The sequence below is a fragment of the Podarcis raffonei genome, chromosome 9 (assembly GCF_027172205.1).
Source record: "Podarcis raffonei isolate rPodRaf1 chromosome 9, rPodRaf1.pri, whole genome shotgun sequence".
Lineage (NCBI taxonomy): Eukaryota > Metazoa > Chordata > Lepidosauria > Squamata > Lacertidae > Podarcis > Podarcis raffonei.
In genome coordinates, this window is record NC_070610.1 from 1943535 (window position 1) to 1966238 (window position 22704).

The following is a 22704-nucleotide window of genomic DNA, read 5'->3' on the forward strand; positions in this document are numbered from 1 at the left end:
TAGAGCGAAAAATACTAGTAGATACTCGGAGAGGGAGGAAAAGCATAGTGAAGCATAGTGGACCAACACCAGCTGATGATATGGCTCCCCAAATCAACACATACTGTGGAAACTTCACACTGGACTTCAAGCATCTGGCATTGTGTGCCTCCCCATTCTTCCTCCAGACTCTGGGTCCTTGGTTTCCAAATGGGATGCAAAAGCTGCTCTCATCAGAAGAGAGATTTGGGGAGCCATGTCATCAGCTGGTGTTGGTCCACTGTGCTTCATTAAGTCCAGGGTCAACGCAGCCTTCTACCAGGAGATTTTGGAGCACTTCATGCTTCCTTCCGCAGACTTTGCAGCTCAGTATAGCCTTAGATGGATCAGCTGGAGGGTGATGGGTTTGAATGAAGAAAAAAATGGTCTGCGATAAGACTGTTTTTAGGGAAAACATTGCCTACACTTTGAAGGCTAAAGCACTTCTGGATCTCAATGCCTCTTCTACATCATGGGAGCAACTGGCTTCCTAATACAAAGCCTAGAAGATACTTCCGGTCTGCAGACTAGTCATGCCAGAGTGGTATGTGCCTTTACAGAGCATGGTGGGGATGTGATCCCAGGTTCAAATCTTTATGAAACATGCTCTAGGACTTCTCAGCTCAGAGAGCTGTTGTGAGGATTAAAAAAAACACCCTGCCACTTCAGCTCTGGCCTCGAGTCAGCAGTGCAGACAGCACAGGAGTTACTTACTTTCCTGATTTCAATATTGTCATCTATAGTTATAAACAATGACTTGACTCAAAGTATTTTAGTGATGAAGTAATTGTTAGAGCTGACTCTCAACTTACGCCAGGATTATGTTCCAGGGATAGCAGGTGAAGCTAAACCCATGTACACTGGTACCTTGGTTTTCGAACGTCTCCATTGACAAACGTTTCGGAACTTGAACGCTGGAAACCCGGAAGTAAATGCTTCGGTGTTTGAATGCGCCTCAGAAGTCGAACAGGAAACACGGTTTCCATTTTGAGTTTTTGACCGTTTCGGAACTTGAACAGTCTTCCGGAACGGATTGCTTGAAAACTGAGGTACCAGTGCAGAATCAAAACGCACTCTCCCTGCACCTCCAAATGCTCCCCCCACCAATGTATCCAGTCTCCCAAGGCTGCTGAACGTTATCCCTGCACCTCCAAGTACTCTCCCAAGGCGAGTCCAATGGTGGGCGGGATTGCTGACCTTTTTTCCTGGATGCCCACCCCTTTAAAATCCACCCCCTGTCCTGGGTTAGACCATTGCCCCATCTAGCTCAGTACTGCCTACAGTGAGCGGCAACAGATGCTAGAAGTTGAACATGAATCTTCAAATTTAATTAGCAACAATTAACAACCTGGAACCTTCTGCATGCAAAATAGATGTTCTTCTACTGAGCTGCAGCCCTTCCAAGGATGACAATAAATACTTTTATGTACCATCTGCATTAGAATTTGTACTTGAAAGGTGGATAGCAAAATCAGGTAGCACAAAACCAGTTTTAAGCCAAGAAATGTCAGAAGATGCAAGCAACAGTGTTTTCACACTGAATGCCTTTTCAAGCTGTCTTTGTTTACTCAAAGCTCAACAAGATCTCCTTAGCAACAAAAGCAACTTTCCTCTTTACAGCCATCCTTAGCAGGTAAGCCAAGATCTGTTTTGTGAATTTTTAACGTTAGCATTCATAAATTCTAAAATAGTCCAATGATCTTACAAGGCTACAATGCTAGTTTGTTGTTCTCTTAACACTGTATTGAATTTTCTAGAGCTCATGCTTTTCCTGGTTCTTTTGACACTAACATGAGTGGGAATGCATGAAGTACTGGCAGGAATCAGATGGGTGAGAACAATGAGGCAGATTTACGTGTTGGAGGAAAATGTCAGCAAATGACAAAACCGAATTTGCATTCCTTCCCATTACATGAAAACCTAAAGTTTGAGAAGTGATCTTAGCCAGTGCTTTTTTTCTTAAAAAATGTTTAGGGGTACTGTCATTTTGACTCGAGGAAAAAGTACAAAGATTCACAAAATGTTTAGGGGAATGCGTACCCTAAAGCACTGATGATCCTAGCAATAAGAAGGGTTGCCTTGTTTGTGATAAACAGAAAACCTACTCTTTAGAGCTGTCAGCTAATTAAATAAATTTTGGTTGCTTAATAAAACTGGAGGTGCCGTTTGGAAGAAGCATTTCCTCCTGTGTGAGTGAAGAGGAAATGCCTTTTTTAAAGATGCCAAGTTGATTGTTTTGTCACCTATTACTGTTTTTGCAAGAGACGCTGTACTTATTTTGCACACATTCTTCTAGCTATAATTGCCACTATCTGTCCTTGCATTTCCTTTCCTTCTGACCCCCCTGATCACATTACAAACATGGGTATAGTAGAGACTGCCCCCTGCTTGCAGCACTCGCCCACCCCACTCCGTTTCCCCCCTCCCCTTTCCACTTCATGCCACCATTGCTGCTGCCGCCACGGGTCCCAAAGTCAAATGGCTGTTGCTCCTGAGCGCGAGGGGCAATCAGCTCGAGAGACGGATGAAGCAGCGGGGGCAGCAGCGGCGCCTCCTCCTGGCCTTCCACGCCTTTCCCTCCTTCCAGGTAAGAGAAGAAAAAGAGGAGTTTGGATTTGATATCCCGCTTTATCCCTACCCGAAGGAGTCTCAAAGCGGCTAACATTCTCCTCTCCCTTCCTCCCCCGCAACAAACACTCTGTGAGGTGAGTGGGGCTGAGAGACTTCACAGAAGTGTGACTGGCCCAAGGTCACCCAGCAGCTGCATGTGGAGGAGCGGGGAAGCGAACCCGGTTCCCCGGATTAGGAGACTACCGCTCTTACCCACTACACCACACTGGCTCTCAAGAGCCCTCTGTTAATGGGCAGAGACCCCCGATTCACGCAGCGCGGGCTGTGGGAAGTCGCTCCCGCAAGAGGCTGGGACGGCCGCCAACCCAGATGGCTTCGAAAGAGGCCTGGCCTGCCTGGCCACTGGCCCTGGTGGCTCGGCCTGCGCAGTCGAAGGGCGGTCCGCGAGGGAGGGATCCCGGGGCACCCAACTCTTCCGCTGCGGAGAGCGCGCGCCAGAGGCCGGCGGGGCCGGGGCCTCATCCTGGCGCTCCTCGCCCCGCCAGCCCTTGGCCCGCAGCGGCGAGGGGAGGAGAGCTCGGCCCCGACTTTCCCGCCTGCTTCTCGCGCCTTCCCGCGCCTCCTTCTCCCTCGTGCGGCGAAGGGGCGGGCGCGCGCCTTCGGGCGACGCTGCCGCGCATGCCCGGAAAACCAGCCGCGCACGCTCCGTGGGGGCAAGAAGTGGGCAAAGGAGAGCGGGAAAGCAAAGTCCGAGGCGGCTTCGGCAGCCCCACGGAGCACGCGCAGAGCTCGCCGCGCACGCTCAGTCGGCTCCCCTCGAGCCGGGGGGAGGGGCAGGCGCTTGCCCCGCGAGCGCCTTTCGTCGCCGCACCGGCAACCGGCGGGACGAGATGACGTCACAGCGGCGGGACGCACGCAGGCGGAACGGCGCGGCGAGGAGGCGCGTGTAAGTGGCCCCGCGGCGCCGCAGGGGCGGGCGGAGTCGGAGGGGCGGGAAGCAAGATGGCGGCGCGCCGGTCCCTCTGCCGGGCCGCCCCGGGAGGGCTGCGCCTCTGGGCCTCGCCCGCCTCCTCAGCCCGGCGGCTGAGGCCCAGAGGCGGGCGGAGGAGGAGGGGGAGGACTCCTGCCTTGCCTTCCCCGTCTCCCTTCGGAAAAACTGAGAAGGAATAGTGGTGGCAGCCAAACCCCGCTGCCCTCGGGGCCGCCTCCGGGAGAGGCCGGGGAGCCGCTTCGCCTCTGCGTGTGGCGCGAGCAACAGAGGCTCAAGCGCAGGTGTCGAGGCCGGGAGGAGGGGTCGCCCTCGGGCGCCTTAAACACTAACCGAAGAGCATTGCGGACACGGTCTATCCCAGGGGTAGGCAACCTAAGGCCCGGGGGCCCGAGGCAGCCCAATCGCCTTCTCAGTCCGACCCGCGGACGGTCCGGGAATCAGCGTGTTTTTACATGAGTAGAATGTGTGCTTTTATTTAAAATGCATCTCTGTCCTATTTATGGGACATAGGAATTCGTTCATTCCCCCCCCCCCCAAATACAGTCCATCTCACCACATGGTCTGAGGGACGGTGGACCGGCCCACAGCTGAAAAAGGTTGCTGACCCCTGGTTCATCCAGTTGTGGAGGGTTAAGACATGACAGGCACGTCGTGCTTTTAAGGCGCAGTGGGCTTCTTGGATGAATGCCGGGGGTGTCAGAAGCAATAGGGGCATATTTCAGAGGGGCAGCCTTGTAAGTCTGTGGAAGCAAAAAGGACCGAGGAACAATAGGACTTTGGTTCTGGTTGATAGCCATGACATGCCTCCTTTACCCAGTTCCTCCTGCTTTTCTATGTTCCAGAGTGTATGTGAACAAGTGTTTCACTCACCTTCCCACACTTTTCATTAAATGGTCACAGCTGAGTGAAAGCCATGTCATTCTTTTTAATCAAAAAAAGTGTATACACGCTTCCATTTCTGGTCCATGTAGTTGTCCCCTTAATAAACAGTGTTTTCAAAAGAAACGCACTTGAGGCATTGGTGAAATTGGTAAGGGTTTTGTAAATTTCCTCCAGAAGGGAAACCTGTACTGATAAAAGGTACATCTCCTCCCTCCACAGTCCTGCCTGCCAATTTTATTGAAAAAAGGAATGATGAAGCAACTGGAGGGAGAGTAGGTAACACAGAAAAGGAGCTTATGCCCTGTTACACCGTCACCAAACATGTCATCATGGGATTGCATTTCTTACCAGCTGCAGAACAGTATGTTCATTATCCTAGGTAGACAAGTATGGAACCGTTTCCTTGCATTACATATCACCACAACCTCTCCAGCTAAAATGGGGGAAGTGTAATTTGTGAATCGTGATAAATGTGCATTAACTGAAGCAGAAGGAGATTCCAGAGTGATCATTAAAGTGCTTGAAATGGTTGTGTGATTTTTGGGCTGATTCTTCCAGCGGCCTCTGGTACTTTCAGACTCAGTTGCTGCTCGAGGAAAGGTGCTGAAGGTGGTGGTTAAAGCCAGGATAATTGAGTTGCTGAGGAATACTGTTCTGCACACTCCCCTTTCTTTTTTTAAAAAAAACGCTAATACCTTTGTTATTGTTATTGAGACACTACTGATTCTTTGCACATAAGCAATGCCTACCTGAGGGGGTGGGTTGGGAACACACTAAATGTTTTCATTCCATAACTTGATATGTATATATTTTCTTTCTTTCTCCAAAAGTGGCTGCACACTTTATCCGGACTAAAAGTCCCATAACGGACATAACTTTGCCTTTCATGGTATGAACAGCACTTTTCCTCTTCCTCCTATAGACGGTGCTGTGGCACTTAAAAGTTTGTATTAGTTCATCATGGCATGACTAGGGAGGCATTAGATGTTTTGTTGCACGGCACCCTCCCTCATACATCTTGGTCAGCCTCTTCCGCCTCCCACCCCGTCAGCCCCTCCCCTTGCTCCTTGCATGTTTTTAGCAGTGGTCACAGGCACTGCCTCCTTGCTCCCATGCCTTGTCACCATCTGCAGCTCAGCCTTCCACTTGATGCACCTGCATTGCCACTCTCTCTTCTGTCTCGTCTGGTGGAAGATTATCCTGGGAGGCGCTTCTACAGCTTCCTAGATTAACCAGTTCTTTTCAAAGACCCTGGCTAATCTGAGAGTCTGGCAGCACCTTAAGAATGTTAGGAGACCCCTGCTGGATCATGCCAGATGCCCATCTAGTTCAGCATCAAGTTGATTTTTGTAAACTGCTTAGATATTTTATTACAATAAAGCTATATATAAAGGTTGTGGAAGAAAGACAGACCTGAGTGGAAGACCACTCTCCTGACTTGTGATTCCCAACAACTGATACCCAGAGGCATGCCACTTCCAATACTGGAGGTAGTACACAGCCATCCTGGGTAGTAGTCACTGATAGCTTTATCCTCCAGAAATCTGTCTAACCCCATCTTAAAGCCATCAAAGTTTGTGGCCAACACTTTATCCTGTGATAGTGATGCCATAGTTTAACTATGCGCTGTGTGAAAAAGGACTAACTGATCTTTTCTCTCAGCTAAAAAGCCCCAGTAGTAACCTTTCCACATAGGGGAGTTGTTCTAGCTCCTTGGTTATTTTGGCTGCCCCTTTCTCAGTGCTTTCCAGCTCAACAATATCCTTTCTGAGTTGCTGTTTTATTGTAGATTGGCACTGTGATGCTAGTATTGAAGACTGTTGGCCGAAAAGAGTCTGAAAGATGATGCGGGTTTTCTAGTGTGGTGCTTTCAGGTAATAGTGCCACCTTAGCTCCTTTCCACCAGAGGAGGGATAATGGGATAAAGCTGTGAAGGCTGCAATCAGTGTGTCAAATTCTGGACATGCTCTCATTCTTGGCTGCCCCCTCCCCAGTGGGCTTCTCCTGCCTCATGTTTGAGCTGCTCCATGGCATGTGCTTTCATAGGCAAAAGCCTGTTTCGTCTGATGCACGTTGTGAATTGAGCAGCTATGTGTCCTCTTCAGTTCATTGGAGGAAAAATGAAAAAAAAATGAAGGCCAAATTTGTGTTTGCTTGTATGGTTCTGTCTGTTGCACCAAGTTGAATGATTCAAATATATATCTCTTGAGCAAAATGAGGTGTTTTGTTGCTTCTATGGAACTAGGATTTAGTGTTTTGCTTTCCATTTCGTTGTGTGTTTTTGCACCAAGAAAAGTCCAAGATAAAGCAATCTTACTGTTTTGGAGTGTGCCAAGGAAATAATGGTAGTCAGCAGCAAAACAGCAATATACATTCGGTGTAGGATTTTTGTACACAACCCAGTGCTTATTGCAGTTGCAGTTTTGAAAACCTGACATTTTAGCAGCATCCTTGACCCACGTTGACCCATGTTGTTTTGTTTTATACATTAAGTTTTCAGAAATGTAAATTAGCATAAATTAAATTCAACAATAGATCTCATTGTTGTATCCATTCTGGAATCAACAACAGTCCCTAAGAGAAAAGAGTTGGAAAAGTTTGGTAAATCCCACTTATTCCAGAAGGGATGACTTAGGCCTAATGTCATGAGGGTGTGGGAAATAGAAACAATAAGATGTAAAGCAAAATAATGATTATAATAAAGAGTTGAGGTGACTAGTTTGTTTAAGGGTATTGCTAGGTATGTTGTACTCAGCACCACCACAATTGATGATCTTTTCCCATTAGTAGAATTGAAGGTCCTCCTCTTACCTTTCATACAGATAGCTACCACCTCTTGATTTATCCTTGGTTGTCTATTTGCATATTAGGAGTTTCTTCCGATAAAATCATACCATGCAAGGAGAAATATTTTTAAATCCTGTTCAGTTATAGAAGCAACTAAAATGTGAGAAGAATAGAGTGGTTTGTTCTCAAGACATGACAGTATTAATCCTGGTTTAAAGGTGACTTATAAGGGACGCAGGTGGCGCTGTGGGTTAAACCACTGAGCCTAGGACTTGCCAATCAGAAGGTCGGCGGTTCGAATCCCCGCGACGGGGTGAGCTTCCGTTGCTCGGTCCCTGCTGCTGCTAAGCTAGCATCCGAAAGCACATCAAAGTGCAAGTAGATAAATAGGTACCGCTCCGGTGGGAAGGTAAACGGCGTTTCTGTGCTCCTCTGGTTCGCCAGAAGCGGCTTAGTCATGCTGGCCACATGACCCGGAAGCTGTACGCTGGTTCCCTCGGCCAATAAAGCGAGATGAGTGCCGCAACCCCAGAGTCGGCCACGACTGGAGCTAACAGTCAGGGGTCCCTTTACCTTTACCTAAAGGTGGCTTAGGGCAGTGTTATGAATGTGGGACATTGTCATGGATATTTTAAATGTAAGAATTGAAACATGATGCTTATTTGATTGCAATCTTCTTATATCTATGCTTCCCCAAGTTGTAGTTTTCTAGTGGTGATTACTCTGGTTGTTAATGAATAAAATGCATTGTTCATTCATGTTTGTTTCTGTAACAGCAGCGTAGTGCCCCATCATTGTTAGTCTAATACCATAGTCTTGCTAGCATGGCGGTCAGTGTGACTAGTCTAAGGAATTATCTGCTAGGCCAGCAAACTGTGGTCCACTAGCAGTATAATTGAATTTGGTGCCTGGGTGTAAATGTTAGTTGACTTTGCAACTTTAGGAATTCCTGATGCTTGTGACTTGAATATTAAATGTTTCTCTTTTATATTAAACAGCTATGATGACTTCATGGGGTCAGCAAAAAATGTGATAAATGAACCGGTTGATGTAGAAGACAGTTATAACATGATGGTAAGTTGTATGTCTACTATGGCCATATTTTAGGATCTTAACTTGTTTGGCTTGTCCTAGTTCACAGTTTTAGTTTCCACATATGTGGGTAATAGTTACCAGTCTTCCATGAAACTGTAAGGTGGTGGACTGTTCTTCACTGAAGGTTTTTAAGCAGAGGTTGGATGGCCTTCTACCAGGAATTCTTTAGTTGTGATTCCTACATTGAAGTGGGTTGGACTAGATGCCCCTTGAGGTGCCTTCAAACTATACCATTCTGTGATTCTATAATTTGATTTCTTCCCCTGCTGCTGAATCCTTCTTTGCTGTGTTAACTGATCACTACTAATCCTTTTTCTTTCTTTCTAACCCAGTCCCTTTCTATGTTTTGATGGATTTTCACATTTTGCACTATTAGGAATCAGGCAACTGTTAAACAAATTCGGAATTCATTTCTTATAGAAGCATTGCTATAACCTAGTTGTGTTGTTAAAAGGTCATAACTTTAATTTTATATCTTTTATGCTAGCTTGCACCAAATCCTAAAACTTACTCATCAAATTTTCCCCACCAGTGATGCATATTATGTCCTTTCTTTTAGGAATGGGCAATGTATAGCTGCTCTACACACACATATACTGTCAGGACTGGTCGTTGTCCTCTTCAGATCACCACACAAATGCTTCTTGTTCTTTTATAAAACTTTTTATTGCGTATTAACAAAACATTCTTATAAACGGTTCTTAACTATTATTCCTCAGAGTCACTTCTTTCAGATACCTTCTGAGCTCTGCTTCTCCATGACCAGCCACTCTCAAAATGGCGAAGGCGCCCTTCCCTTCGCTTTCCCGCTCTTTTTCCTCCCCTCCTGGCTAGAGCTGGCTTGTATCTCCCCTCCTCCCAATCTGAGCTAGAACTGAACCCTTGCCTTTCCTGGGAACAGCCGGTCCCTCCCTGTTGTTCCTCTTGCTCTCTTCTCTTCAATTCACTGCTCTCCTCCCCCCTTGGGGAATGCTTTCTCCCTCTGGGAAACTGGAATCTTCTAACTCTAACTCTTCCCTGACATATACTGTGAACGTTTCTAGTTTTAAACTGTTCATGATGGTTTTATTACATTTTTGGTTGTTGTTAGCTGCAAAAACAGTGCCCTCCTCACTGAATTAACCTCTTCACATAAACCTTCAAATGCAGTTAGTGGTCTAGTAACTTTTAAACATAATAAATTGTTTTTATTCATGAGATGTTCTGTTTGAAAGTGCTGTAGCCATGTCTCTGGTGAGGAAAGTTTTTTTCTTATGACAAAAGCACGTATATATTACCATAGAGATTTTGAAAATTGCTATTTATGAAAAGAGAACCAACGTTTGCCTAAGAAATTGCCTTTGTTTGTTTGTTGGTTTGTTTGTTTGTTTAAATTTGTATACCACCCTTCATCCAAAGATCCCAGGCCGGTTCACAACAGAAAAATACAAAATGAGAATACAAAATACATAATAAAGAACATGTCACAACAAGTATTTTAATGCATCTTAAAATCTGGTGTGGCCATTTGCCACAGTTTTATAAACAACAGGAATCACACTGTTTATATTTGAAAGGCTTTTTGAAAGCATTGTGAAGAATGGATCCTTTCCAGTCCCTCACAGATCTGTCTTTTATCAACAAAATGATGGGGAGATCGAGGCAAAGTCCTTACCCATCAAGTTCAGCAGTCTCTGGAAGACACCCACTCCCTGTCTCAGATAGAAATTGCAGCTAGTTCACACAAGACGTTTTTCCTCAATGCATGAACAATTCTAACTATCCCTGAGTCTCATGTGGGTAAAGTTAGGCAAAGAGCAGACAAACTTTGCCTCAGTTCCTATGCTGATCATTGGAATTATTGCCTGCTGTATTCTCAAGTGCCTGGTTCATGGGTTGAGCTGGTTCGGGGCTCCTTGTGTGACTTACTATGCACGGTCATCTGCTGCCTCATGCCTCTGTCTGTTTTCTTTGACCTCCTTTTATCTGTGGAACTCCTTGCCACCAAATATTCAATTCTTCAGTCCCTCAACTTCCTTCAGAAGTGACGAATGCAGTCTTTCCTCACCTGGTGCCCTGCAGTTGCTACTGCACTCCAACCCCAATAATCCCTGGTGGTCAGTGGTAAGAGATGAGGTGGAGTTGCAGCCCAGAAAAACATGCAGGGCACCAGGTTGAGGAACTGTGACCTGGACAGAGCTATTTTACCACCCCTTCTCTAACTCACTGCGCTTTTAACTGAGATGGGTGGTGTGCCAAGTGATCAGCTTTTTTTGTTGTTGTATTGCTTGGAGGGCTTACAGCCAAAGCGGTAGCGGCGGTGGATCTTTTATTTCTCCTCCTGCTTTTGGGGTGCTGATTGCAGTAGCAGCGGAGATAGCAGCACAACGCACAGTTGTGCTGCCAACTTGCAATCAGCGTTTTCTGTCCCATCCACCCCCCCAAATGCCCCTTAAGTTGTGTAATGCATTCAGGAAAGAGTGGGGAGATGGCAGCCTGTAGCAGCAGCAGCAGCAGCTGCCTTTTTTGTGGCAACTGTCTTTATCCTTCCCAGAATATGTCTGGGGTGTTCTGGGTGGTGGTGTTGCAATTAGCAGTGACTGAGAGGCTCTCTGTTCCTTCCACCCTGCATAGCAAAAATAGTGTTAAAAGAAAAATACCGTATTTTCTGCTCTATATAAGATGCACCAGACCACAAGACGCACCTAGTTTTTGGAGGAGGAAAACAAACAAAAAAAATATTATGAATCCCAGAAGCCAGAACAGCAAGAGGGATCGCTGCGCAGCAGTCCCTTTCACTGTTCTGGCTTCTGGGATAGCCGCGCGCAGCCTCTTCAGGGCAGCGGGATGAAGGCTCCCCCTGCCCTGAAGAGGCTAAGCCAGAAGCTAGAACAGTGAGAGGGAGCGCTGCGCAGCGATCTCTCTTGCTGTTCTGGCTTCTGGGATAGCTGCGCAGCCTGCATTCGCTCCATAAGACGCACACACATTTCCCCTTACTTTTTAGGAGGGAAAAAGTGTGTCTTATAGAGCGAAAAATACGGTAAGTTGATTCTATGACCCATAATGACTACCAACACAGTAGCCAGTAGGCCTGGACAATGTATTGATATATCACCCAGGACCAGTATGAGGGGCGGACCGCGATGGCGGCTTCACTCGGCGGTATGTCGCGAGTGAAACCGCCACCTCTCCTGAGTCCCTCTGTCACCAGCTCCCAGCACACCAGGGGAGAAACAAGCTGCAGCCAAGCGCTGGAGGCAGGGGGACTCGGGAGCGGCTGCGGTTTCACCCACAACATACTGCCGAGTGAAGCCACCATCCCACTCAGTCCTCATACCAGCAAAGAGGGAGAAACAAGCTGCATTGTCAAGGCGCCAATACAGCTTGTTCCTCCTCTGCTCCTTTAGACTGCTTGGCTTAGAAGTGGGCAGCTGCCCTTGCCTCAGTCAAGCAGTTTTTTAAAAACCCTGTCTTGTCAAATTTTCCCCGAGTTCTATCCTTCCAAGAAGATAAACAAATCCACTCTCTTCCTCCCCAGAAATTTCAAGCTGAAAGTTCTCACCTGAGAATTTCCAACTCAATTCTACTTGCTTCTTCAGTTGTCTTTCCTTACCTCCTCCTTTATTTCTCTGTTTGCCTAGATGGTAAGCCTAGGAGCAGTTTCTACATTGTTAAGTTTGTTACATATCATTCAGTGTCTTGTTTTTAGGTGTCGCAGAAAAAACCCTGATATTAATGGTTAATATTGCACAGCACTGTATTGTGTAAAGTCTTGAATGTCCCTTCTTATACCTTTTTTAAAAAGAGTGTGATTTATAAGGTATAATTTCAATATAGCAAACTGCAGTGTTCCAGCTTGGTTTGAGTAGCACGTGAATGCCTTTCCAGCTCCCACCTTGAGCTTGCATTAAGGATTTTGATTCTTTTGCAGAATCATTTCACCTGGTGCAGAATTAATGTTGGGTCCTGACAAACCATAGTTTTCAGTTAAGGAGATGGTCTTGATATGTGCAGTTTCATTCCTGTCCTTTCCATACTGGTATTTAACTGTGGTCTCATATGTGCCAAGGCAAACCATGGTTTCCTTGCAAACCAAAGATTTACACCAGTTGTTTGAAGTGGGTTTGTGAAACATGGTTATAAGAGAATTGGCTTATGTTAACCATGGTTTTGTCAGGTTGCACTCATAGCATGACACCGTGGTTAGCACTGGAAAGTTATCTTAACACTGGAAACATAGTTATCTTAATAGAGGAGAGGGTTCACATATTTTTAATACTGGCTCCCTGTTTACAAATTGTGGTTTGTTGGGAGCCAGCAGTCGCGCTACACTAACCTATTTGTGCCTATTTTGCTTTCACAACCAAATGCATTTATGTAATGTTCTTTCTCTGGGCAACAAAGATGTCTGGTGTTTAGAGTACTGTCAAATTATTACAATGCTGTCCTTCTGGGGGAGAAATATTGGATGGAGATGGTTCAGTTCATGTTAAGGAACTTGAGAAGCATATCTAAAATGTGCAGAATTGTGAATAGTGACAGTTCCACCGTTTGCAAAAATTTGGGAAAGCAAAACATTGTGAAAGAAGCAGCTCAGAGATGCCTGTTTGAGTTCTTCTGCATGACACTAGATGGCACACTGTGGCTTTGAAATCAAGACACTAGAAAATGATTGGAGGTGAAATAAAATATAAAAATTATCAACATAGCGCAGTATGTCCTCTTCGTATTCTGCATTTCACCCCATCCATTATTGCTTGGAAAAGTCTCTTGCTGAGGGGTTTTATATGTGCAACTGCTTCATACACGTATCTGAATGTATTTGCTTGAGCTTAATTATTAACTTGTTAATTAATATTTTAGACTATAGCTCTCATAGCTTCTCTGACCATTGGCTATGCTGGCTGGAACTGATTAGAACTGGAGTCTAGTAACATCTGTAGGGCCACAGGTTAGCCACCCATTGTAGATCTTTGTGGCTGGTGTATAAAATAACAGTTATATAAAACTTTTGTGTGTGGTTTTTTTATTGATCAGAAAAAATATATTAGTGACCGAAGACTTAAGAGATGTTTCAGAAGTAACAGTAAACTATGATTTGCCAATGGCTGATAAATCAGGATATAAAATAATGCTTTAAAGCTAATTTGCAAACCCCAGTGTGGGCACATTGTGGTTTTTGATAAAGTGTCTTAACTGACAAACCATGCCTTGGGACATTGCTCAGTCCATGGAGGCTGCAGTTTAGGATAGCATCTAGGTACTCTTAGGGAAGGCATAAACAATATTTTTTCTTATACAGCTGGAGCATGAATCACCACTTGAGTAAAGGAAGGTTAGCTCAAACCATGGTTTAGCATTGAATTGGAACCAACCCAATCCAATGACTGCAGTCCTATGCCCTTTAGAGTAATCCTCATTGAATAAGGTGTAGTATGGATAGGATTATTGTGCTGTTAGTGAAACAATTTCCTTCTCTTTTCAGGCTTCCTTCCAGCGTTCAAATAGTCATGACAAGGTTAGAAAAATTGTGGCTGAAGAGGGTCGCACAGCAAGGAACCTGATTGCATGGAGTGTGCCCTTGGAAAGCAAAGAGGATGATGGTATGCATTAACCATGGATCATATTTATGTTCAGCAAGTAATTATGCCAGTGAAACAGATTGGCATTCTGTTCTGCACAGGCAAAGGAAAGTTCAAATGTGGTGTACTTCAACTTAATGGAATTCGCCATCACATGATTTAGTTGTGGTCACTGTTTTAGATGGCTTAAAGGGGGATTAGATGAAGTCATGGAGGAAAAGTCTGTCAATAGCTGTATACTGTTTCCATGTTCAGAGGTCGTAAGCCTCTGGACACCAGTTGCTGGGCATGGCAGACAACAGCAGGAGAAGACGGTTGCCATATTCACGTCTTGCTTCTGATGTATCTGGAGAGTGGCCTCTGTCCCCAATTAGCTAAATACTTCAGCCCCAGTGTTTCACAAAAGCCAAGCCATGGACCCCCTACGTTTGAAAATGCTTATATCTCTATGGTAGTTTTGGTTGTGTGAATGGTGCCATGGACTGCCTGGGTGGGTTATGCAGATCCTCTTGGGTCTGCGGTCCACCAGTTGGAAACCACTGAACTAGATGGACCTTTGGTCTGCTCCAGTAGGGCTTGTACTGTATTCTTATTATGCCTGTCAGTCTCCCCCATAAGGCATGCAGCTAGAACTATAAAAGGAAGAAAAGGTTGAGCACCAGCAAAACTGTATACCCCCAAATTAGTGCTCTAATTATGGAGTGGAATGTTCTCCTTGACATCTGACATGTCTTACAGAGTTGCCATTTTTACAGAGTAAATTTTACTAAAATTGGAGAGAGCCTGGGGTTGTGAGCTATGCATACCATTAAGCCCCCCCCCAACCTCTTCTCCTTTAATTTTTGCCAAAATCCGATAAAAATGCAACCCATCTGCTAGGCATGAAGGAACTCAAGAGTTGTTAGATTTATGAAAAGGTCATATAAATGCCAGTGAAGTTGGATGTTGATTTCCAGCACCCTAACTAACCACTGTCCATTCTGGTTGGAGCTGATGGAGTTTTAAAAGTCGAGCAACATCTGGAGGACCACAGGTTTACCATATCCAATGTAAGCATTACGGAATTATTGCTTGCTTCAAATGCTGTTTTCTTTTCACAGGAAAACAAAAATGGCAAGTAGGAGGGAAATCCAAAAGAATAACTCAGGGAACTCATAAAACTACTAAACAGGTACATGCAAGTTTTCTTGTTGGGTTGCTCTTCATACCACACTAGAAAAGTAATGTGTTCTGAAACAAAACTTAAATGCTTCATTTGGAATGTTTTGTTCAACTGTACTGGAGATAAAATATATCTTAAGCCATTCCCATCCTTCCACAAAGCAGTTTTATTTCAGTGTTTGGTTTGCTGGCATTGTGTTTGGATGATCATATGCCAGTTAAGCTGTGGTATGAAGAAGCTTTATGGATGTGCATGCAGTCCTCTTCACATGAGCCATAAGACAAAGCAGGGCGGGGTTTAAATAATTGTTGTTGTTATTATTATTCCATTTTACCAGAAAGCTGCAGGTAACAGGTATGGAACAAGAAAGTATATTAAGCAACGTGGCATAGTGGTTAGAGTGTTGTACTAGGACCTGGAAGACCAGGGTTCAAATTCCCACTTGGCCTTACTAGGTGACCCTAGGCTAGTCACTGCCTCTCAGTCTAACCCACCTCACAGAGATTAAAGGAGGAGGGAGAGAACCATATATGCCACCTCGAGATAAATGAAGTAAATAAATAATAAATTCATGTGACCTGAGGGATTGAAGACTATTTAATCATGTGACCTCCCTTCACTGTCTGAAGCAATATGCAGGATTGTTGTCTCATCTGTCAGAAATTGTGAGAAATAGTCCTTTCTGTGAAATAATGATCACTGAGTGCTTAGTGTTCTCTTGATTCTACCATGCTTTGTGAAATTACGGATGTTCTCCTTGGGTGGGGAAAAGAGGCATGTGTCAACGATCATCTTGAAACCCAACCCCTTAATTTTCTAAAAATAGTTTTTAGCACCTGCCCTTCTAAGTGTTCTCTGTGTTCCTTACCTCCCTTTTATTCTTCCCTTAATCCTATGTGATGGGTTCTTGCCAGCTGAGCAACTGTTCAAGGCTTACAGAGACAAGTGTGTGCTGCACATGTTAACAGGCTCCTGGGATGCCAACCAGGAAGCAGGCCTCAGGCTCAGTGCTGCCTCCAGTAACAGCTCTTCTCTCATCATCGTCTAAGATCGCTGGGGTTTGGAGGCAATACCTCCTTGTTGACCTGTGTGTCTCCTTGAGGCTAGTTTTTCAGCAGTTCCTAAGTGATAGACTTGGGCGATGAGAAGCTTTGCATCACAGAAGGTGGAAACAGCAGCCCAGATAAGTCATGACTCATACTGTGGGATTTAAAATAAACTTTGCCTTAACCTCCCAGCCCCCAATTCTTCATTTAATCTTAGTCTGCAGTCTCACTTACTAGCAGGTAGAAGCCTGCTTCATATGAACACATGAAAGAAACCGAAGATATTGTCTGCAAGTTTGCAAGTCATTGATAACTTCCTGGAGCTCTGTGTCAGTTGGGACATGTCTCCTGTCTGTGCGTCTCAGTTGCCACATGTGTTGGTCAGATCCCTTGTATGTGTCATCTATGGTGAGTGTAATGTAGCTAACCAAGTGGGGCAGTTATACGTGGTCACGACCCCATTTTTCATTTTAAAGAAAAAGGTGGTATTGATGGTTAAAATGATAAAAACAAAGGGTAGTATTTGTCTAACTCCTACTCAGAGCAGACACATTGAAATTAATGAACCTAAATTGTTTGTCTCCAACTTTTATTTTAGGGCAGGCACTTTATCTGATAACTACTAAATGAAGTTTTAATTTTCTTTTCCATATTGTAAAAATATCAAGAACATACACATTGCATTTATTTTGCTGACAATCTGTAGCCTGAACTTTAAGGGTTTATTTTGCAGGTCTGGTTTTCCACAGATTTCTTTTAAAAAAGAAAAAGAAAGAAAGAGAAAATCCCTAAGTATAGCCGCATCTCATTTCAATTCTTTTTTTTTTTTTTGTACCAGATATGCTAAAATATTGCTGAAGAGCTAACAAGAAATAGATTTTAGATGCTCAGCAAATAGAAAATTCTTCTGGTCAGAGCAAGTGGAGGGTGAAACTAACATCCAGACGTGATGAATGTCTGTCTCACTCTCTGGGGGAGACAGAAAATTACACTGATATTTCAAACCACCTGGAGATTAAAAAGGGCAACACTAACACAAATACCCAACTGTTCCACTTCAATAATGAGGCTTTATGAAACACAAAATGGAGAAGCATAGATGTAAAATGATAGTCAGATATCACTAATGGAAACTTAATACTTTCTCTCTTGGGGCTGTTCGGTCACTTTGACACCAGAGCTGACTGGCAAAGGCAAGATTAATTTCCATAGGTTTTATATTAAAAGCAACAACTCTTATACAGTTCATTTAAAGGTATTTCACAGAGCAGTCCTAATGCATTCATGCCCAAAAGCAAGTCCCACTGTGCTCAATAGGATTACTCCCTTAGTAAGTGTGTTTAGGGTTGCAGCCCAGACACTATACATCAGTGGTTTTCAACCTTTTTGTTGTCCACCGCTCCCTTGACCAACCGCTTTATTCCTGTGACTCCCCTGTGGGTTCCAGCTCATCCTGGGGTTTTGTTACAGGATGTGCGTGAGTGGGGATTCCCCCGCTCTGCCCCAACCCATTCTGCCCTTGCCAGCTCCCCTGAATGTTCCTCGGAGGAGAAGAAGAGTTTGGATTTGATATCCCGCTTTATCACTACCCGAAGGAGTCTCAAAGCGGCTAACATTCTCCTTTCCCTTCCTCCCCCACAACAAACAGTGGGGCTGAGAGACTTCAGAGAAGTGTAACTAGCCCAAGGTCACCCAGCAGCTGCATGTGGAGGAGTGGAGACGCTAACCCGGTTCCCCAGATTACGAGACTACTGCTCTTAACCACTACACAACACTGGCTCTTGGAGAGAAAGAGAGATGATACAGGAAGATATGGGCTGAAAGTGAATGAAAGGACAGCCCCCCAGGGCTTCTCTGAACATTCCTCAAGTCTCCCCAGGGTGCCCCGGTGCGCTGGTTGATCACCAATGCTGTACACCTACTCTGCAGGACAGGGATGAGAAACCTGTGGTTCCTCAGTTCCCATGGGCCACAGCTTGCACAGCCAATGGCCAGGGATGGTGAAAGGTCTTGTCTAGCAGCACCTGCAGGAAGAGAGCTTCTCCATCCCTATTTTAGGAGCAGCTTTGGTGGCCAGCAAACATGGAAGAAGGAATGTTAGCCAAAGAATGGAGGAGAGTGTCTCCTGTGCTGCCCTGGATTCCTAGGCTGTGCTTGTAGACACTACAGCAAAATGCTTGGCAGTTCTGCCTTGTATGTGCACAGAGGGCTTTTTTGTGGGAATGGATGGGAAGCTGCTTGCACATGTATAGGAGAGGGCACATAATACGACAAGAGAACTGAACATGCCTCGTAGGTATATATTGAATTCTCTAGCTAGAGACATTAAAGAGTATTACTGTAATTCTATTGAATATAAGTGCTTTGTAGATTCTACCTGTGAATGTTAATTTAACATTTGCCATTATCACAATGTCTATGAGAAGAACTAAAAAGTTCCTTCACTGTGCTTGAAATGCTCCCTCTTTCTGTCCCATGAATGTGGCTCAGTGGATAACTTCCTGCTTTCATCAGACTGTACTTTGCTGCTTTGCTCAAATCAGCAAACTATGATCTGAGTGAGCCCTCCAAACTACGATTGTAAACCACAATTTACTCCTAGTGTTGTTGTTTTTAAATTGCTTTTATTGAAGATTTTCTTGGGTTATAAAAGTACAAACATCACCTCTGCTTTCAGATCACAGAGTTCTTTTTACAGATCATTTATATTTGATATGAGACTTTGATGCTGTATACAGTATAAGGGGGGGAAGAGAGGTAGGGGGAGAGAAGGGGGTAATTTGCTCCTAGTTGATCAAGCCAAAATGTTATGCGATCAAGGGAGTGCATGAGCAGAGGGCTTCCTCCCCATCCTTCAAACCCTTGAGCCCCCCCTATGTTGTTGGATTCCAGGCCCTCCCATCACAGACTTATGGCCAGTGGTCGGGGTGATGGGAGCTGGAATCCAGCAGGAGGCTTATCTGTGGAGTCTTGGAAACATTATATTCGGTGCTTTTTTTTCTGGGGGGATGCAAGGGGACGCATACCCCTAAACATTTTGTGAATCTTTGTACTTTTGTCCATTTACTATATTTATTGTTCCCATTCTGAACTATAAAATGGTGATTTTCTTGAGTCAAAATGAGAGTACCCCTAAACATTTTTAAAAGAAAAAAAAGCACTGATTATATTTAAATACTTTCAGTGCTTTGTTTTAAAAGTGTTTGGGCTGAAGCAAAATGCATGTCCTGTGAATCGCCAACTGTCGGCCACACTTGCTGGATTTTGCATTTCAAGTTGTGCCCCTTCTTTGCAGAGTACCACATCAGATTGCAAAATAACATCAGCAGCCGGAGAAAAAAACTTTGATAAAAGCCCAACTAAAACAAGACAGCCTCGGAAAGTGGATCTGCGAGCACGATACTGGGCCTTCCTTTTTGACAACTTAAGACGTGCAGTTGATGAAATCTATGTCACCTGTGAATCAGATCAGAGTGTAGTAGAATGCAAGGTAAGTTCTTCTGGTAGTGCAGTACATGCATGGATGATGCTTGGTTGTTACTTATAATCCTCAAAGTACTGCAGGACTCTTGAATCTTGTTGCTCTGTTCTTTATGAGTAGGCAGATATACTGTGGTCTAAGCTTTCATAGACTAGAGCCCGTTTCGTCATCTGCCACTCCAGACTTTAGGTTCTGAACGCTTATGTGCTAGAGAACATTCATTTCCATTGTGGTTGGGATCTGTGGTGAAACCACTGCCCCATCCAGGACCTTGCTGGTGAGCTGTGGCCAGAGTTGAGGGTGTGATTGGAGTGGCTTTTTCTATTTTTCTCTCCCCCCCCCCATAATGTATTTCCCCTTGACGGCATTGAGAGGAAAATTAAATCATTGACTCCAGGGCCTGTTTGTGGTGGGGATGATCCTGTAGATCCATAGCCTCCCTGGACCCACTGCATTCAGGGCAGCACCAGTGGGTCAGTGGCAGCAGCACTGATTTCCACAGCCACATTGGGGAAGGCCTGTGGCTGCAGACCTTCTTCTCAGTACACTGAGAGGGAGCCTAATCAGCTGCAATGTATTTTCATATGGTTCTGTTGGTGGGTGCTTTCATGGTCTCCGGCTGTCTTTTGCAGTAAGTTTTCAATGGAGTGGATGATAGTGGTTGAAAGAAAGGGAGGTGTTGGAGCAATTGGGTGGATGGTGTGTTTGTGTGTAAGGTGGACTTGTTAGTGGGGGCGGGGTCAGAGTGACGTATCGTAAATCGGTCTGCTTGGGCAAGAAGGGAGGATGAGACAGAAGGGATCCTTGACTCTGAAAATCTTTTCAAAATGTTCGTGTTTTTGCTTTTCAGAAAAGTTTATTGTTTTATTTGTTATTACAGGTTTTTGGTTTGATTGTTTATCTATAGTATAAGTTATTTTTGTAAATTGGTCTAAAACTGAAATGAAATAACAAATCTGCAGGATCCACATGAACCTTTAACCACCCTTCCTGGGAGCTTAGGATAGTTTCCTTATTCTTTAAGTTGCCTTTGGATTCCAGTTTGCTCTTTGTATGGACTGTAACAGGCTAACTTGACTAACCCTTTGAGCAATTGTCATTTTTAAAATTGGCTGTTTAAAACTCTCTAATCTTGTTTGTTTGCAGAAGATTAATCATAATTTAATTTTATATATACCCTATATGGTCAAAACTGCTTTAAAAACAAGAATATTATGGCAGTGTAAACCACTGAAATCCAATAAAACCAGAAGCTCTCAGAACAGAGGAAGCTCTAAAATAAGAAATCTTAAAGTCCTCTAATTAAAGAATAACTCTGAAATAAATTATTCATTAAACAACATTTAATATTTATATGATTCCCCCATTGCAGTGAGATTAACACACAGTAGACTGTATATGAATATATTGTAGTTGATTTACCTGCAAGTCCCCCAATATTTCAGTAATCAATCCTGTAGGTGGCACTATTGAGATTCAGCCTGAATTCACATTCTTTCGTTTCCTGTTTAATATCTTAATTACACATTGTTCCCTTTCTCCAGAGATAGCTATCGCTCCTCTCATTCACTTGCTGGTGGTAATTATGGAAGATTGATGGCTCAGTATAAACAGTGTCTGGGTGGGTCGTAGTCATAAGTTGGCTTCCCCCATATAATTTTAGATGGAAAACAGACACATCACCCAGTGTATTTTTCACCAGCTCAACTGAAAGGAAGCTGGCTTCCTTCTTTATAACATCAAATTTACTCCTTGGAGTTTTATAATAAGTAAAACAATTTGAATATATACATACATACACACACACCCCAAGAAATACATGGCGAGCAAAAGAGAGAAGTTTAACATTATGAAACTGTTGAAGGTATCCAAATTACTTTCCTATGAACTTTGAGTGAAAATATTCACCACATTCTGGAAACCATTATTATTGCTAGTCCATGACATGTAAAGAGAACTTTCATCTGGTCATGAATATTTAGTTTTCTGTTGAAATGAAAGATGACCAAATTGACTCTAGGGTTAGTGTACAAATAAAGCTGGAAGAAAGCAAATTCTGAAACCAAACAGTGGCTTGAGGTTTCCAAGCTGTCTGTTAGTTTAACACAATTTAACTCCCCCCACCACACACAAAAAACGAAACACTGAACTAAACTGAACTGTCCTCCTGCTCAGGAAATTTCCCCAAAGACCCTCCCCCCACTTTAAAGAGACCTGATACTCCCTGCAGTGTAATCAGATTATGATTTTCTAAACTTTTGTGGCTGAAAGAACAGTAGTTTATTTGTATGACATCTCCATAGATCCAAAACTGCATTCAGAATTCTGGTCATACCATTCATGCTAAGTTGGGAAGGAAATATTATATATCCAAAACCGCATTAAAACTAAAACAAAAAATCCCCCAAACATTCATTTTACAGAAGAGTTAAGATTGTTAAGTGATACCAGTGTAATTATCCAATGAATAATTTGTATACAAACCCTAAACATTAGGAAACTGTATAGAATTCCTGCCTTTCAAAAAAAGGGGGGGCTGTATTTTATTGTGCCACTGGAGCTTTAGTTCAGTCTTATGCATTGGTGACAATCCATGGCCACTTCAGTTATGGCATTTATGTTTTAGAAAGTACAAATGGGACCTACAAATGGGGGGGGGAGGTGTTTGTGTATGTCTGAGGATGCTAACTTCCCTCCTGTTTCTTAGCTGACCTTGTTTAATGTATATATGTATTTATTCTTTTCCTTAAAATATTGTAAGTCACTTTGGGTTGCTGTGGTAAAAAAGGTGTGAAAATAATAATTTTGCCTCTAGTTCTGTTGGCACAGGGCCACTGACGTCAATATTAGCAGGAGTGATTATCTCTATTTGCTTTATTGTGTGGGGTGTGTACATGTGTGGGGTGTGTACCCTGTAAAATGCTTATAGCTATGTGTTAGTTGGGGTGGGGGTGGGTGGCGCTGTGGTGGCGTTCTTGGGCTTGCCAATCAGAAGATCACAGTTTGAATCCGCATGACTCAGTGAGCTCCTGTTGCTCTGTCCCAGCTTCTGGTAACTTAGCAGTTTGAAAGCGTACCAGTGCAAGTAGATGAATAGGTAGTGCTGTGGC

General features: G+C 44.0%; 1 protein-coding gene across 10 annotated transcripts in view; it reads left to right on the top strand.

Moving 5' to 3' along the window:
- Positions 1-3318: 3318 nt before the first annotated feature.
- Positions 3319-22704, top strand: part of SCAPER (S-phase cyclin A associated protein in the ER) — a 207210-nt gene continuing 187824 nt past the window's right edge. For 5 of the 10 annotated variants that reach the window (XM_053402645.1, XM_053402644.1, XM_053402646.1 and 2 more), the window contains exons 1-4: positions 8248-8323; positions 13809-13926; positions 15006-15076; positions 19409-19603. In XM_053402645.1, the coding sequence (XP_053258620.1) occupies positions 8261-8323; positions 13809-13926; positions 15006-15076; positions 19409-19603 (447 nt within the window). In that variant the 5' untranslated portion in view covers positions 8248-8260. Of the gene's footprint in view, positions 3536-3789; positions 3944-5292; positions 5352-8247; positions 8324-13808; positions 13927-15005; positions 15077-19408; positions 19604-22704 lie in introns of those variants that run through there. The other 5 variants (XM_053402648.1, XM_053402649.1, XM_053402647.1 and 2 more) reach the window with 5 other exon arrangements.